General features: G+C 34.7%; 1 protein-coding gene across 1 annotated transcript; it reads right to left on the reverse strand.

Annotated features, from left to right (window-relative positions):
* Positions 1-6,198: 6,198 nt before the first annotated feature.
* On the reverse strand, positions 6,199-11,755 carry LOC113506593 (putative dipeptidase MGYG_00085; the record flags this gene model as incomplete). The annotated part of the gene is made up of 2 exons (XM_026889429.1): positions 11,593-11,755; positions 6,199-6,381 (listed from the first exon to the last, which is right to left on the reverse strand). Coding segments are annotated over exons 1-2 (320 nt in total), but the record flags the coding sequence as incomplete, so codon positions are not given.
* Between the last annotated feature and the right edge of the window lie 1,802 nt (positions 11,756-13,557).

A 13,557-nucleotide genomic window follows, 5' to 3' on the forward strand; every position in this document is an offset into this window, starting at 1 on the left:
CTTTTGATAGCATCGCGAAGTAAACGTCTGTTTTAAAATGGAAGAAATGGGATTAGAAGGGAGAGGCGATAAGGTTACAAGAGCGTCACCATTAGGAGACGACGATCAACTTTAAAACTAGTTACATCATTTTTGCGAGGAAGAGGGACAAACATACATCCATCTGAACAAACTTTTACGTTCATAATATTGGTACGATTTACTGATACACTTTTTGCCCGTGACCCAACGTATACTTCAAAGACCGGAGTTTTTTACGTACTTCTATTACGTGATCATTTCGTCCCCTAATAATTGAGTATAGTATTTTTTATTTTTACATCAATTAAATATCTGACCTAACTATCCCGGCGATAGTTTTATCCGGTACATCTGTTTTTGCCCTTTCTATTTTACACCTAAAATTTATAATTTCGTTTTTCCTCTGGAACGATTTCCAAAGCAAACTAGTTTAATCAAAATCGAGTATCCGACTTTTTAGAATCGAATCCGAACTTTTATTAAATTACAACCCTAGCAACACGGCCAGACGTTGTTTGCAGTGGGGTTATTCCGTAAATTGATCGACTCAATACCAATTTTGTTTCCAGAACTTTCGGCAGCGCTTTCAAAATGGCCGGCTTTTTTAGCTGAATCCCATTGTTTGTTTAGTCAGTTTGTAGGGTGTCCTAGGTATTTATTCCGGTCATTTCATTCGGATTCGAAATCGTTTGCCTATTATTCTGGATACGTATCGACGTGAGCAGTCGTACGCAATTTTAGTTAGTATTTTCGAGGTGATGTAAAAAATGAAGAACAAATTCGCATTTAAGTATTTATCAAAATTATTGGTATATAGCCCTCGAGAGGTAAAGTTTTCAGTTTAAAGATTATCAATTTTATATTACCATGGCGTTGAGAAATAATGTTGCTCGTCTTTTCAACCTACTTCAGAAAGGAAGAGGTGCTCAATTCAGACTGGATAAGCCGTTTTTCAAAAAAGCGTTCGTTTGGTCCCATCAAAATTAAATCAATTTTGGTTTAGTACTTTTTTATTTGAATGTATGTTTTTAAATTTTTGATGTTAAAACAACATTATTAGGAACTAACTTTTTGATGAAGGTAAAAGTGTAGCAATTAAAAATATTTTTGTTCTTTTATTTTTCTGAAGACCCAAAAGTATATAATGATGAAAATAGCAATCTTATATCGGTAAATATTTGGATATTTTCCTTGTAAATAAATACTGCTGCAAGCTGCTGCTGCTTTTGTTCATACCCGATGAAGTGTAATATAATGGCTGATTTAAGAAACAATTTCCTGCCTTCGATTCGTTCTTTTTGCTGTCGATACAGCTACGTTTCTTATTATTTTATTTATTTTCAGACATGATTGTCTCGATGGAGGTTTATTTTTTCTTCTTCATCTATTTGCTAACGGCCCATGTAATCATTGGTAAAAATAAATTCAGGAGGCAATGAATGTATTGTGAATAATTTTATATGGCCAAACTATTAAATTACATTCATCAATCGAATATCAACATTTTTTTTAATCATTTATTCATATATAACTTTACATTGCATTTACAAGATTACTCGCCAAGCTATGTCGCTTGTTGGCGGGACACGCTCATTACAACACAACATTATGCGTATTATTTAACACTTTAAACTTTTGTTAAAAACACATCTATAATATATATTTATATAATATTATATATACTTATATCTATCTATGTTACTACATCTCACTAGTACTAGGGTCAGCTTCGCTAAGCAAGAAGCCCTTCAGCTTAACTTTTAACTTATATTTACTTATTTTAGGTTCAGTCCTTAGTATTTCTATATTGTTAAATATTTTAGGGACTAAATATTCAGTCATTCTCTCTCCGTAATAGTTGTTTATTTTTGGTTTTATTAGTTTTCCTTGTACAACGTTCCTAGTGTTGTATATATTTTCAGTTTTTATTTTGTATGTATCTGTATAATAATGTTTTATGGCTATTAAAAAATTGTTTTTACATCTATTGGTAATATATTACATATAGGATATACCTAGTTTTTCATATTCTTTATTGCACATTTTTTTATGTAGACGCAATGAAGCTAGCATAATTTGTACCAATCGTGATTGTACATACTCTTATGTTATATAAAAGGCATTACAAAGCAAGTTAAAGAAAAGCTTGTTAAACAAACGCATGCCCTTCATTTGAACGGATTATGGAAAGGGTAGAAATCCCCTTTCACCCCGATCGGAGTGTTTTTGCACCCACAGTCGCAAACTGGGGTCTAATTTGAATTTATGCTAGCAATAAATATTTTTGCTGCCTCCGAAAGAGTTATTGGGTACAATTTATAACGTCCGTACGTTTTCGGAGGCTATTTTTTAGGTATAGATGTTGGCGTACTGGTTTGCTAATATGAGGTCGGGCGTTTTTGTGTTGATTTACATGTATGTTTCAATGTTATTTTTTGGTTGTTGTAGTGCCCACAACCATGATTTGATCGCGGAGGATATTTTACAATGTTTTCGGTTTGTTTATATACAGCTGTCTAAAACGAAGACTAAATAATGAGTGATGCTTTCAGGGTTCATGAATTTGCGTGTCTTTTTTTAAAACAAGCTTTCCACAAATTTGTGTCGTTGCAGCAACTGAAAGCCAGGATCAAAAATGGAGCCAACGACGACCCCCAAACACTCATGTTTGGTGAATCTCAGAGCGACGACTTACCTCCTTCTTGGAAACCGTAATGAAATAAGGAAAATGAATATCTCACTTCCCCTACAATAAATAAGTCATTTAATAAAAAATGTGATAAAGCTAAGAAAATAAATAACTAAGAGGCACCCAGTCACCAGGTTCAATGAATCGATCGATGCGTCTTAAAATTATATTAGTTACAAAAACGTCTGAAAGCACGGAAATTTGCTTTCGTAGCATCAAGGTCTTCGCAGTAAACAACACCGGATGTCGGCTGCAAACTATACATGTTACGATCGTCCCGCCGCAGACTAAAAGCCGACAGAATGCTTTGCAGTTTGCTCATATTCATATTATATGGGGTGGGTATGCTTGTCAGTTTCTTTAAACCATCGACTTCTAAATGCTTAAACTGATTTCTGACGTATACCAAAATCGGTTTCAGTCTCAAAAAAATCAGTTTTTCAGAACCTAAATTTCGTTCCGGCATGATTGTCGTATGTTACTTTTCATTTTGTTTATTTGCTAATTGGTTATCCGTACTAATAACACATATCACACTGGAATCCGTTTCCAAATAGTTCCATCCCAAAATGACCAAGTTCAAAAATTCCGATCAAATTACTCGAAATTTTGTCATCAAAGTGAAAGTTTGGAGACGCAAAATGGCAAAACTATGGAGCAAGCAATTAGTATCTAGATCAAACTATTGAGCAATTTACAGTTTGATAGTTTACGAATGCTGCGGAATAGTCCCTCTCGGTTTAGCGAACAAAGGGTTGGGATGTCACGTTTTACTATTGGCAATGCAGAGGTTCGATTTGTTTCAGACCGAGAAATGGATGGACGACGGTCAGGATGCTCAGGTGATGAATTGAAGGTATATAAATGGAATGAAAACGTACGTTTCGTCGACCACAATTGATTAGGAATGACAAGTGTAAATGAGCAATTTAAAGGTACCTAACAAAAAAAAAATCAAAGTACCTAGATAGCCGAGTGGTTGAGGTCACCAAGCAAAACCCACTGCGCGCGTCGTGTCGCGGGTTTGATTCCCGCGTAGGACAAGCATTTGTGCGATCCACGAATGCTTGTTCTGAGGCTGGGTGTCTTTGTGCATGTGATTTGTATGCTTGTGAAACATCCGCGACATTCCTAAGAGCGGGAGTTGTTTAAAAAAAAATAATCAAAAGGTACTTACTATACCAAAATATACTTTTTTTGGTAAATATTAACTATTTCTGATTATTCCTGAAATGTACCTAAAGTTAGTGTTTGCAAAACCCTACCTGTACTTAACCGCAAACTCTCGATAATATTGTCACTAAACTATTGACGTATCACCAGCTAAGCCCGTATAAACTTGTACGTACAAACTAGATCGCAAAATTGATCACGTGATGTACGACGCCATTCATTGGGCGTTTATCACGCATTGTTCAGTCTGTGAAATATTTGACGCGAAACGATGGATGCTCACATTTGCACAAGGCTGGTGGACAAATTACATTTCTCTAAGCGTTATCGCTGGTCAAATCGCTCTAATAAATTGCTATGAAAAGTTGAAGTAATGTGAATTGTCGAAAAGGAATGTGATCATATCAACATAAATTCGGAGTAAAAACTATGTTATGTGTTACACTACCCTGGTTATAAACTGTCAGTATACCAAGTCGTTGTTGCCTAAATCTGTGAAAGAAGCACAAACACAAACGAGGTTTGTGTCTCTTTCACAGATTCATGTTTATAATATTAGTAGGATATGATTCCTTCTATTCGAAACCCTATCTCCATTTCTGGGTTTGGTTGAAACGAATAAAATCATAGTTTCGAATCGAATAATCGATTTTGAAGCATGTTTTTTGTTTAATTATTAGAGAGCGTGTAACTAATAGATTTCACACCATTCAAATATAAAGTTAATAAACTGACTTTAATGTACTACATTTATAAAATATTTCACACAGTTTCTCTCATACTCCGTTCAAAGGTACATGTCTTCAACGAGGCGTACGCCTCCGTTGCTTCATAAAATCTTTCAAAAATGTTGAAATTTTATAATGGATACAAAATTACTTCGAATTTTCTAAGTACCATCGGAATTCTCAGTATAGCACGCGAATAATTATGTGAACAATTTTGGTTTTTGTTAAACATGTCCGATATACGATTCCTTCCTTATCCAAAATTATCGAAATACTCACCCGGTTTAGAATCCTTTTTTATATTTGGGTAATAAGTTAGTTGTGTTCAATAGGACGATCACTTAATGTAGTAATAACTCTGCACGTCGTGGTAAGACGTGCAACAAGTGTTATAGAAACATCTGAGCTGCTGATCAGTAACTCGTATAGAAACTGGTGCCTCTATCCAGTAGTTGCAGGTTCGAGTCCTGTTTGAACTTAAAACTTCTCCTTTATTATTACTTTAATATTAAAATTTGATGAGAATTAGCTTGTGGTTATCAATGAATTAATCTACATATTATAATTTTCATTTATATGGACAACATACGATAACAGTCACACTCAGATTAATTTCTTTCAATTTCCATTAAATGAAAACAAGTCTTAACAATTGTGAAATAAAATTCAATTTGAATTAACTTCGCATATCCACTTGAAAGTTTAATATATCTATTAAGAACAACAGGCACTCGCGATGATTAAAAACAAACAACGAGAGACTCGACGGCGCAAACACTTGCGGAATCAGATACTGACATTTTAAGGTAAAAATATGGAACTTATTTTTCCATGTACAACAATGCGAACCACTCATGAGAAATGAAAATGTTGGATACCCCTGAGTGCAGTATTGTAATGGTTCGATCTCATAAAACAAACATCAGTGTTCATATTGCGTGATTGATAGTTCACATGTAACGCTAAAGGTATTTGCCAAAAATAAGAATGGTTTCCAAAAAATTGAAGGAGATTTGTATCTTGTGTGACATTGGCTAATTGGCTAGGCTGTAATTAGGCTTTCGCTGACCGCCAACACATTGCATTTTATCACATTATTAATCAAATAACTTCAGCACATATTTTGACGTTACCGAATGCGCCGATTAACATATATCTAGGATATCCTATTAACAAATTTGTTGACAGTGAAATATAGACTCTACGCTGCCATAAACATATGTCCGTTAGTCTGTTTCCCCAAACTCTGGGACAAACATTGGTAAGCCTCTGAGTTTCTCTATCAACCTATCAGCTAATAAGCATGGAAAAAAACGGATGCCTCCTCTTGCCTCATTTTTATGAAGAGTGAGCTCTCTAGAAGAATTAGGTTCAAGGTTAAAAAAAATCGCGCAAAACAAACGTGAGGTATCTCGTAATTTTACGATCTTCCACTTTCCACTCAACCAAAAGAATCATTTAATGGTATCCCATCCAGAAAAAGATCAAGGTTTTTAGTTAGTCGAAGTCCCCAATACCCCTCCTCTGTGAGTTGAAGTAATTATCTTTTCACTTCGGACGAAAATATGCTTTTAAGTTCCGTCGTACCTATAGTAGTGAAACAAGTGACTTACCTGAGCCCCCACCATGCCCTGCTTCAGGCGCGGGAGGTCGGTGTGCGAGTACTTCGAGATGGACCAGGGTTCGACAACAGTCAAGTCGGTATTCAGCTCAAACTCATTGATCTGATTGCGAAGGAATTTCCTGATGTTCCATGGGAGATCGTTGTGTCTGCAAACAAGGGAGCATTGTTATTTTTTATGTATATTTGCAAAAAAAAGACTATGGTTAACTAGAGGCTTTTGTTTGTACTAATATGTAAAGCTGAAGAGTTTGTTTGTTTGTTTGAACGCGCTAATCTCAGGAACTACTAGGTCGAAATTGAAAAGTTATTGAAGTGTTGAATAGACCATTCATCGAGGAAGGCTTTAGGCTATAAACCATCACGATGCGACTAATAGGAGCGAAGATACAATTAAAAATGTGAAAAAAAACAGGGCAATTATAAATCATAACTTATATTTTCTAACCACGCGGACGAAGTCGCGGGCAACAGCTAATCGTACAATAAGAGATTTATTATTTATTTAGGTTTTTGTCGGACATAAATAAACACTTGGGCAATATGTTCTCGGTAGGTTCATGTACAGAAGCAAGTTTAACCCAGAATTGGGTTATCTTGCAGCAAATCCTCAGCTTGATCGAGAAATCATAACTACTTAAATGTTATAGTTTGATTTTCCTTTTTATCAACTAAAGTTTATGCTTCGACTACTATGGGGACTATTTCAAGACGCCATTTTTTTTTTGCATTGATACAGGAGAAATTACGTTCCTTATAGTAAATGTCAAAAAGAGTAATGACTAGTCCCTTTTTATTTACACATACGGACACTAAATTAAGAATTGTGTAAAACATGTAATAAAAAGTTTCTCTCGAATAAACTAAAGAGAACTAACTACATTACACGGAATTTCAGTTTTTTTTTTCTTTTTATACTCGAGGAGAAAAGTCAAACAAGATGCAAGGTAAAAATATTAAAAGAACGAGTCTTTCAGTTCTATAAGTCATAAAAATAAACAAACTACTTAACATTTACAAATGTTTTTCAGAAATGCTTAATGTTATGCATTTTTTAACGTAAATACAAGTTTCTTCTTCATAACTTTCAAAGCTATTTCTGTACGTTGGCATGGTGACGAACCGACTTAGAAACTTACTCAAAAGAAGTAAAGATGCGAGAAAAATGTTCGATTTGTAATACATTGCGGAGTCACGCGTCTCTTGTTTCTAAAGTTGTCCAGCATCGCCGGCAATGTATTGTAACTTGTATATTTCTCGTTTATTTCAAAAGAGTCTTAATACTTAAATACGTTGTTTCGTTTGTACAAAACCACGTATGTATACAAGAAAGTTTTAAATTGCAGCCCGATTTTGTTTCAGGCTTTTGACTATTGGTTTAGTCGAATGATTGAAGTATCCACACCAAACCCAAAAAGCGCGACGTAAGACAAGCGATTGTATGATCCACGAATGCTTGTCCTGAGTCTTGGTGTCTTTGTGCATGTGACTTCAATGTTTGTGCGATTTTCCGCGGTACTAGGATTAAATTCCGTACCGTGGGTGTTATAAATAGAAAGTCCTTTCATAAAAGAGAGAGTATGTGTAAAACACTATAAAGCGATAAAGATCGACCTTCAATAAGCTCTCAGGTGGACCGTCGTATTCTCGGCTCAAATGCGACTAATATGACAAATAGGAGTTAACGAATCCTGAGTTTTTCAGAACTCTATCATAGTTATAAGTTTATTTAACTTTGCCCCTCTACTACACAAACAAGTAATAGTTTTAAAATGTAAATGCCAGTACAGTAAAAAAAAATATTCTTATACTTTATAATATTATTTTACGTAATTCAAAGTACGCTTTTAATACGTTCGATTTGAACGTGGTCTCTGACAAACAGACGTCTTAATGATATTCACACAGAGATGTTGCGTATTGCTTTATTTGTCTCGGTGACTCGCAAGCGAATTAACCGTCGCGTCGCTACAACGACCTTCCGTCATTACGTATGCAGCAAAAGGAATAGCAAAATTTTGCAAGTAGAGTATTTGACGATCAAAATGTTTTAGTCCGAGAAAGAGATTTCGAAGAAGTGACGTCACTTACCAGAACGCTTTTTTTTGTCTCCACTATCTAAATTAAGTGCTTTATTTATATCTTCCTTACGTTTTAGTGTTGAGATAAAATGAAAAATACGTAGCTATTCAATATTTTTTGGAAATCTGTCTCACGGACTGTACTTATTTATTTAAGAAATACATAAATAGTAAAATACCAAAAGAATGTTTCAGTTCAAACTAAATTGTGTAACGTGATACAAATAATTTGTGTGTTTATTTATGTTATAATTTTTATTTATATGTTTGTGTATTCGACAGCAATAGGGATGATGACATTTTTTTTTGCAGTGTCCGTCTTGTAGTCTTTTGTATAATAATGGATACATATTTTTTAATTAGTCCCGCAAACATATATTGACCAAATTACAGTGAATAAAACTTACGCGTGACGCCACGATTGAGTATAAATTTTACCATATCGTTACGTCACAAGCCCCCTCTCCTAAACTTTAAAGCAGTTAATCTTTGTCAATTCTAGTTTTTCTGAAAAAGGAAAAAATACGTATCTCATACTTTTCAATTATCTAACTGAGGGACTAATGATTTTTTTTTATTTTTATACCCAGTCATCATCCCTATTATCGTTTGGATTTCACTTTTAATGTACCTATATATCAATTCTTTTTGCGACATACGCAATGATGTCGCTTTGAAAATTGACAAATTACTAATTAAATTTTGACAATTGACAATAAAAGTAAGAATCAGCAAAACAGTAATAGCTATATTGTCACAATCATTTCTGTCCGAATTAAAGTACGGTTTTACGGTAATTATTGCAATAACGTATTAGAAAGTTGCAGATTTCTGAAATTTCACAATTTAAGCTGTCACTTGTTATGAAAGAGCAAACTTTTTTTACGTAATATAGACGTTTCTCGCGATATCGCCTGAGGGGAATACCCCAGAGGCCAGGACATTACCTGTTTTGGCGTTCATTGTTTAAAGACCTATCCTCAAGAGAATTTTGGAGTTGGAAGTTTGAAGAGAAGAGATCAACGTGAAAGTAAAATGGATTTTTTTTTTGTTGTAGGTGTCGAAATTTTTGGAAATTTAATATGAGTTTTAAGCTAAAATATCAGTAATAGCCACAGAAATACACATATTTGCTACTTTTTTCCCGATCAAAAGTTGATATTGCCATTAAATGTATTTTACAATTTAGTTAATCTATGTCAATTGCAACTATTAACTCAATTGATACTTTAATTTTTGGCCTGAAGGTTATTAAGCAACATCCCCAAAGGCTACTGTTTATCCCAAGAGAAATGTAGAGTCATAAATAATCGAAAAAGAATACAACATCTAATAAAGTCGAAGTCAATCTAAAACCCCTCCTCAATAGCTCACATGATTGCCTCCCTTATACCCCGAATGTGATAATCACATTTGACAAGAAGCAAACTCAATATGCTGCGGGTTTCGGAAGCTGTGACAAACCATGTCACATGCTATAAGACCGCTATCGGATTGTGTCGTGGCAATAGCAATGCAATTGCTTCACAGTTCACACCTCATATCACCTCTAAAACAAGGCTCTTGCTTGCAATTGAGGAGTGCAAGCGAGATGTCAATCTACAAAATGTAGAGCACTGTCTCCCTCACCTTCTACAGTGCTACTATAATAGTTGGAGGCAGGCCAGGGTTATACAATCTTGTGGTTTATTAGAGATCGATCCTATCGCATGGTGTCCCCTGTGATTAAGAGTATACCTGTATTTGCATCTTCCTTGATATAAATTTGTGCCAGTTGTATTTGAATTGGTTATGGGAATATTGCTTTAAGATATTTTAGACCTCACTTTTAGATAGATCTATAGATGCAAAATACTAGACTTATATACAACGCCACCTAGTTTCAGATAGCTAAAATACGTATAAAAAATCATGACGTTGCAAATCCTCACATAATAAAGCCTGGTAGCGACACAGTAGAAACTTTACTTTTACCATTTATCAACTTTCTCTAAGTTATAATTAAAAATTAAAAACCCTTTTTTTTCGTGATCAAATTAAGGTGATATTTGATCACAGTCTTAAAAATTAAAATATTATGATACAATAACTCGGGACGGTGCTCGTACTTATGTCCACATGATCCATATAGCTACTGGTACTATTTTATGTCGTTTTTGTCTCAAGAAAGACAGAATAAGTGCGTCATTTGCAAATTGTATGATTTTTTTCTCTTCATGCATTACGCACTACCCCATATCAACTATAAAAAAAAACAGTTACCAGGACTCTTGCTGCGGTTAGAGTGAGAAGCCGATATTTTATATAGAGTGCTATCACGCCTTCACAAGGGGAACAGTTTCGTATTCAAGCTCAAAGCTTTGGTCAAAATTAATAATACTGTAATATCACAGTTTAGTCAGCTTGTCTTGTTTCAGATTAATTTGAGTTCAGTTTCCCGTATTGCTTTAGTTTGAATCTATTTGTTTGCCTAACGTTTATCCTTGGTCAACGAACGTTTCCGGAGAAGTGAATTGCAATATTTGACCTTAATGCTTTGAATTTATAGGCGATGTAAATGTATAAATTTCTGTATACTAGTATTAAAGGGGAATGCTCATTTTTGGGCCATGAAACTTGTTTTATGTTAATTAACCACGGTATTAATTTATCGAGAAAAGATGGCATTATTTATGTGTGATAAAAAGTATCGAAATGACAAAAATGAAATTGTTGACATCCTTAATTCATTCGTTTGTGGATCAATTCAAAAGAGATGCCAATTACTAATTTTATTAAAAAGTAATCGATTTCTTTATTATTAACTTTCGAACACATTTACACAGTTACTGAAATTTGAAATTTCTGCGTATGCTTTATTATGGCACATACCTCCATACTTTATTTCGAAATAAAAAAAAAATAGTTTTCGATTCAATAATTATAGCTGTAACATTATTATCTACGACAAAAACTTGCAACTTGCAAAACCCTGTGAAAAATTATTATTTTTTATGTAGGATACAGTTTTTAGACATACGTTTTACATCCATCAATCATTTTCCCTGGCTTATTTAATGGGCGTATAGGGCGTTAAAATTATTTCTTGTGTCCCAAACACTAACTAATTGCATATTATTGATATTACATACCGAATACTTGATACGGAAATGAATAAAATAATATACCTCATTTAGCACCACAAAAATACACCAGTCAAATTACTCACATATAGTTAAATGGAACATTGGTAGAGTATTTTTACTGTTTTACTATTATATTTTACTGTATAGTACTTACCCGTCAATGAGAGGCACCTCCTCGAGGATCTGCTTGGCTATCTCCAGGCGCTCGCGGTCGTACGAGGCGGCCGCTACCACAGCCGTGATGGCTAGGAGCAGGCAAGCCACGGAACGACGTGCACACGGAATCACCATCCTTGCTGTGTGACAATAGAAAGAAAAACATATTAAAAAACATTGAAATGAAATTACTTATAAATACGGATTTTATCGCGGTTTAATTTTAGATTTTAGTTCCCGACGTTTCGACACCTTTGCAGGTATCATAGTCACGGGCAATTAAGTCGGATTTCCATGATAGTTAGTTATTATTCGATGCCGTATTTGATAAGAGTTTTTTATCCGTAAATAATTTGAATCTAGAAATATTTTGCACTTTAATTCCTGTGGCGAGACGGTGAAGAAACGAAAACTTTTTTAGTGCGCCGCGTAAAATTTTTTATTTTGAAATTGATATTGTTTTTCGTCGTATTCTTTTTGTAGTGGTAAAGTTGAGGACCTGTAATTGACTTTCTGTCAATTAGAAAAATATGATCAAGTTATTGTATATTTTAATACTTTAAAAAACGTAATTGTAAATGAAAATATATAAAATTGATATAAATACAGTTCAAAAGTGAGAATTTACGTGTTTTCGTAATGAAAATACTATGTAGCGCAAGGCTTTCAAATTTCAAACTACTCAATATGTTTTAATTAAGTCGGTAACATGTTGACTAGTTCATTAGTTACAAGTTTGTTCAGTACTTATGGGATTACCACCTTCTGAAGTAAGACTGCTGCTCTAGTGCAAGCGAGACAGCTCTACCTTTGTAGCGCCATCTCGCTCCAACATTCTAATCTTTGAGATGGTTGTAGATAGGAGACGATTTTTATAAAAAAACGACTCCCGCACTAAATTATTTCTAGTCCTTGTTTTAGAAGAGTAGTGCGAACATCCAAGTCGTATGCAAAAAGACACCAAGACCTGGGACAAATAAACAATAATATAATAAATGTGGACAACATCACATACATTGTTCTGAACCCAAAATAAGTTGCTAAAGCACTTGTTTTATGGAATTCAGATACAACGATGGCACCACAAACACCCAGACCCGGGACAATGTAGAAATGTGAATTTTTACATTGACCCGACCCGGTGAAACCGGTGTGTACGCCACCCGACCACGGAGGTCGTCAGAGCGACAAGCATTCTTAAAACAGACATGCTTATTCTGCACGAGGACCAAACCAAACACGTCGCGCACATTGAGTTCAGCGGCTTGGTTTATTAATACCGATGTAACGTGCCCTAAGTGACGGTTCATCCCGAGGGGACGAAACTTAGGTTTGTTGGCGACAAACCCTTGCAAAGAGGGTAAGGTCAGCAACTAACGTCTACGAACAAACGATACTAACTTCTGAACTGAATAATGCCTAAAAACGACACAATATGTTATATTTAGTAAGTTTTCGGTGGATGCGAGCAGCCGAAGATAGATCGCGATGGCGTGCAATTCGGGAGGTCTATAACCAGCAATGGACGAATATGGACTGATAATGATGATGAAGTTTTTGATGGCCTAAAATAGGTAGCGGCTCGGTCTAGACGCGGAAGGCAGCGGAGCTCGGTAGTCCGAATTGATTGATTGAAATTCGTGATTTTAGAAGTTGTTATAACACCGTAATACCTTACTCATGTAGAGAACATTATTAAATGATGCAACAATTTCCAACTTTCACTTAGAATCGCATAATTAACATTTCTTATCCACGAACAAAATTAAATTTTCTGTGGAATGAATTGAATAGCAAAAATAAAGAATTATACTTTTTCCTGCTAGGTACCTATTAACCCATTATTTATTTTTTAACAAAGAATAAAGTGAGTGTGTAAAAACGTGGGAAAATTCTACTCGACAAAGAAATTATTTATTTATTAGTGGTTTTGTTTTGGGTGTCTCATTGGTGGATATTGTAG

This window comes from Trichoplusia ni (genome assembly GCF_003590095.1).
Source record: "Trichoplusia ni isolate ovarian cell line Hi5 chromosome 20 unlocalized genomic scaffold, tn1 tig00002133_group19, whole genome shotgun sequence".
In the NCBI taxonomy this organism is placed as follows: domain Eukaryota; kingdom Metazoa; phylum Arthropoda; class Insecta; order Lepidoptera; family Noctuidae; genus Trichoplusia; species Trichoplusia ni.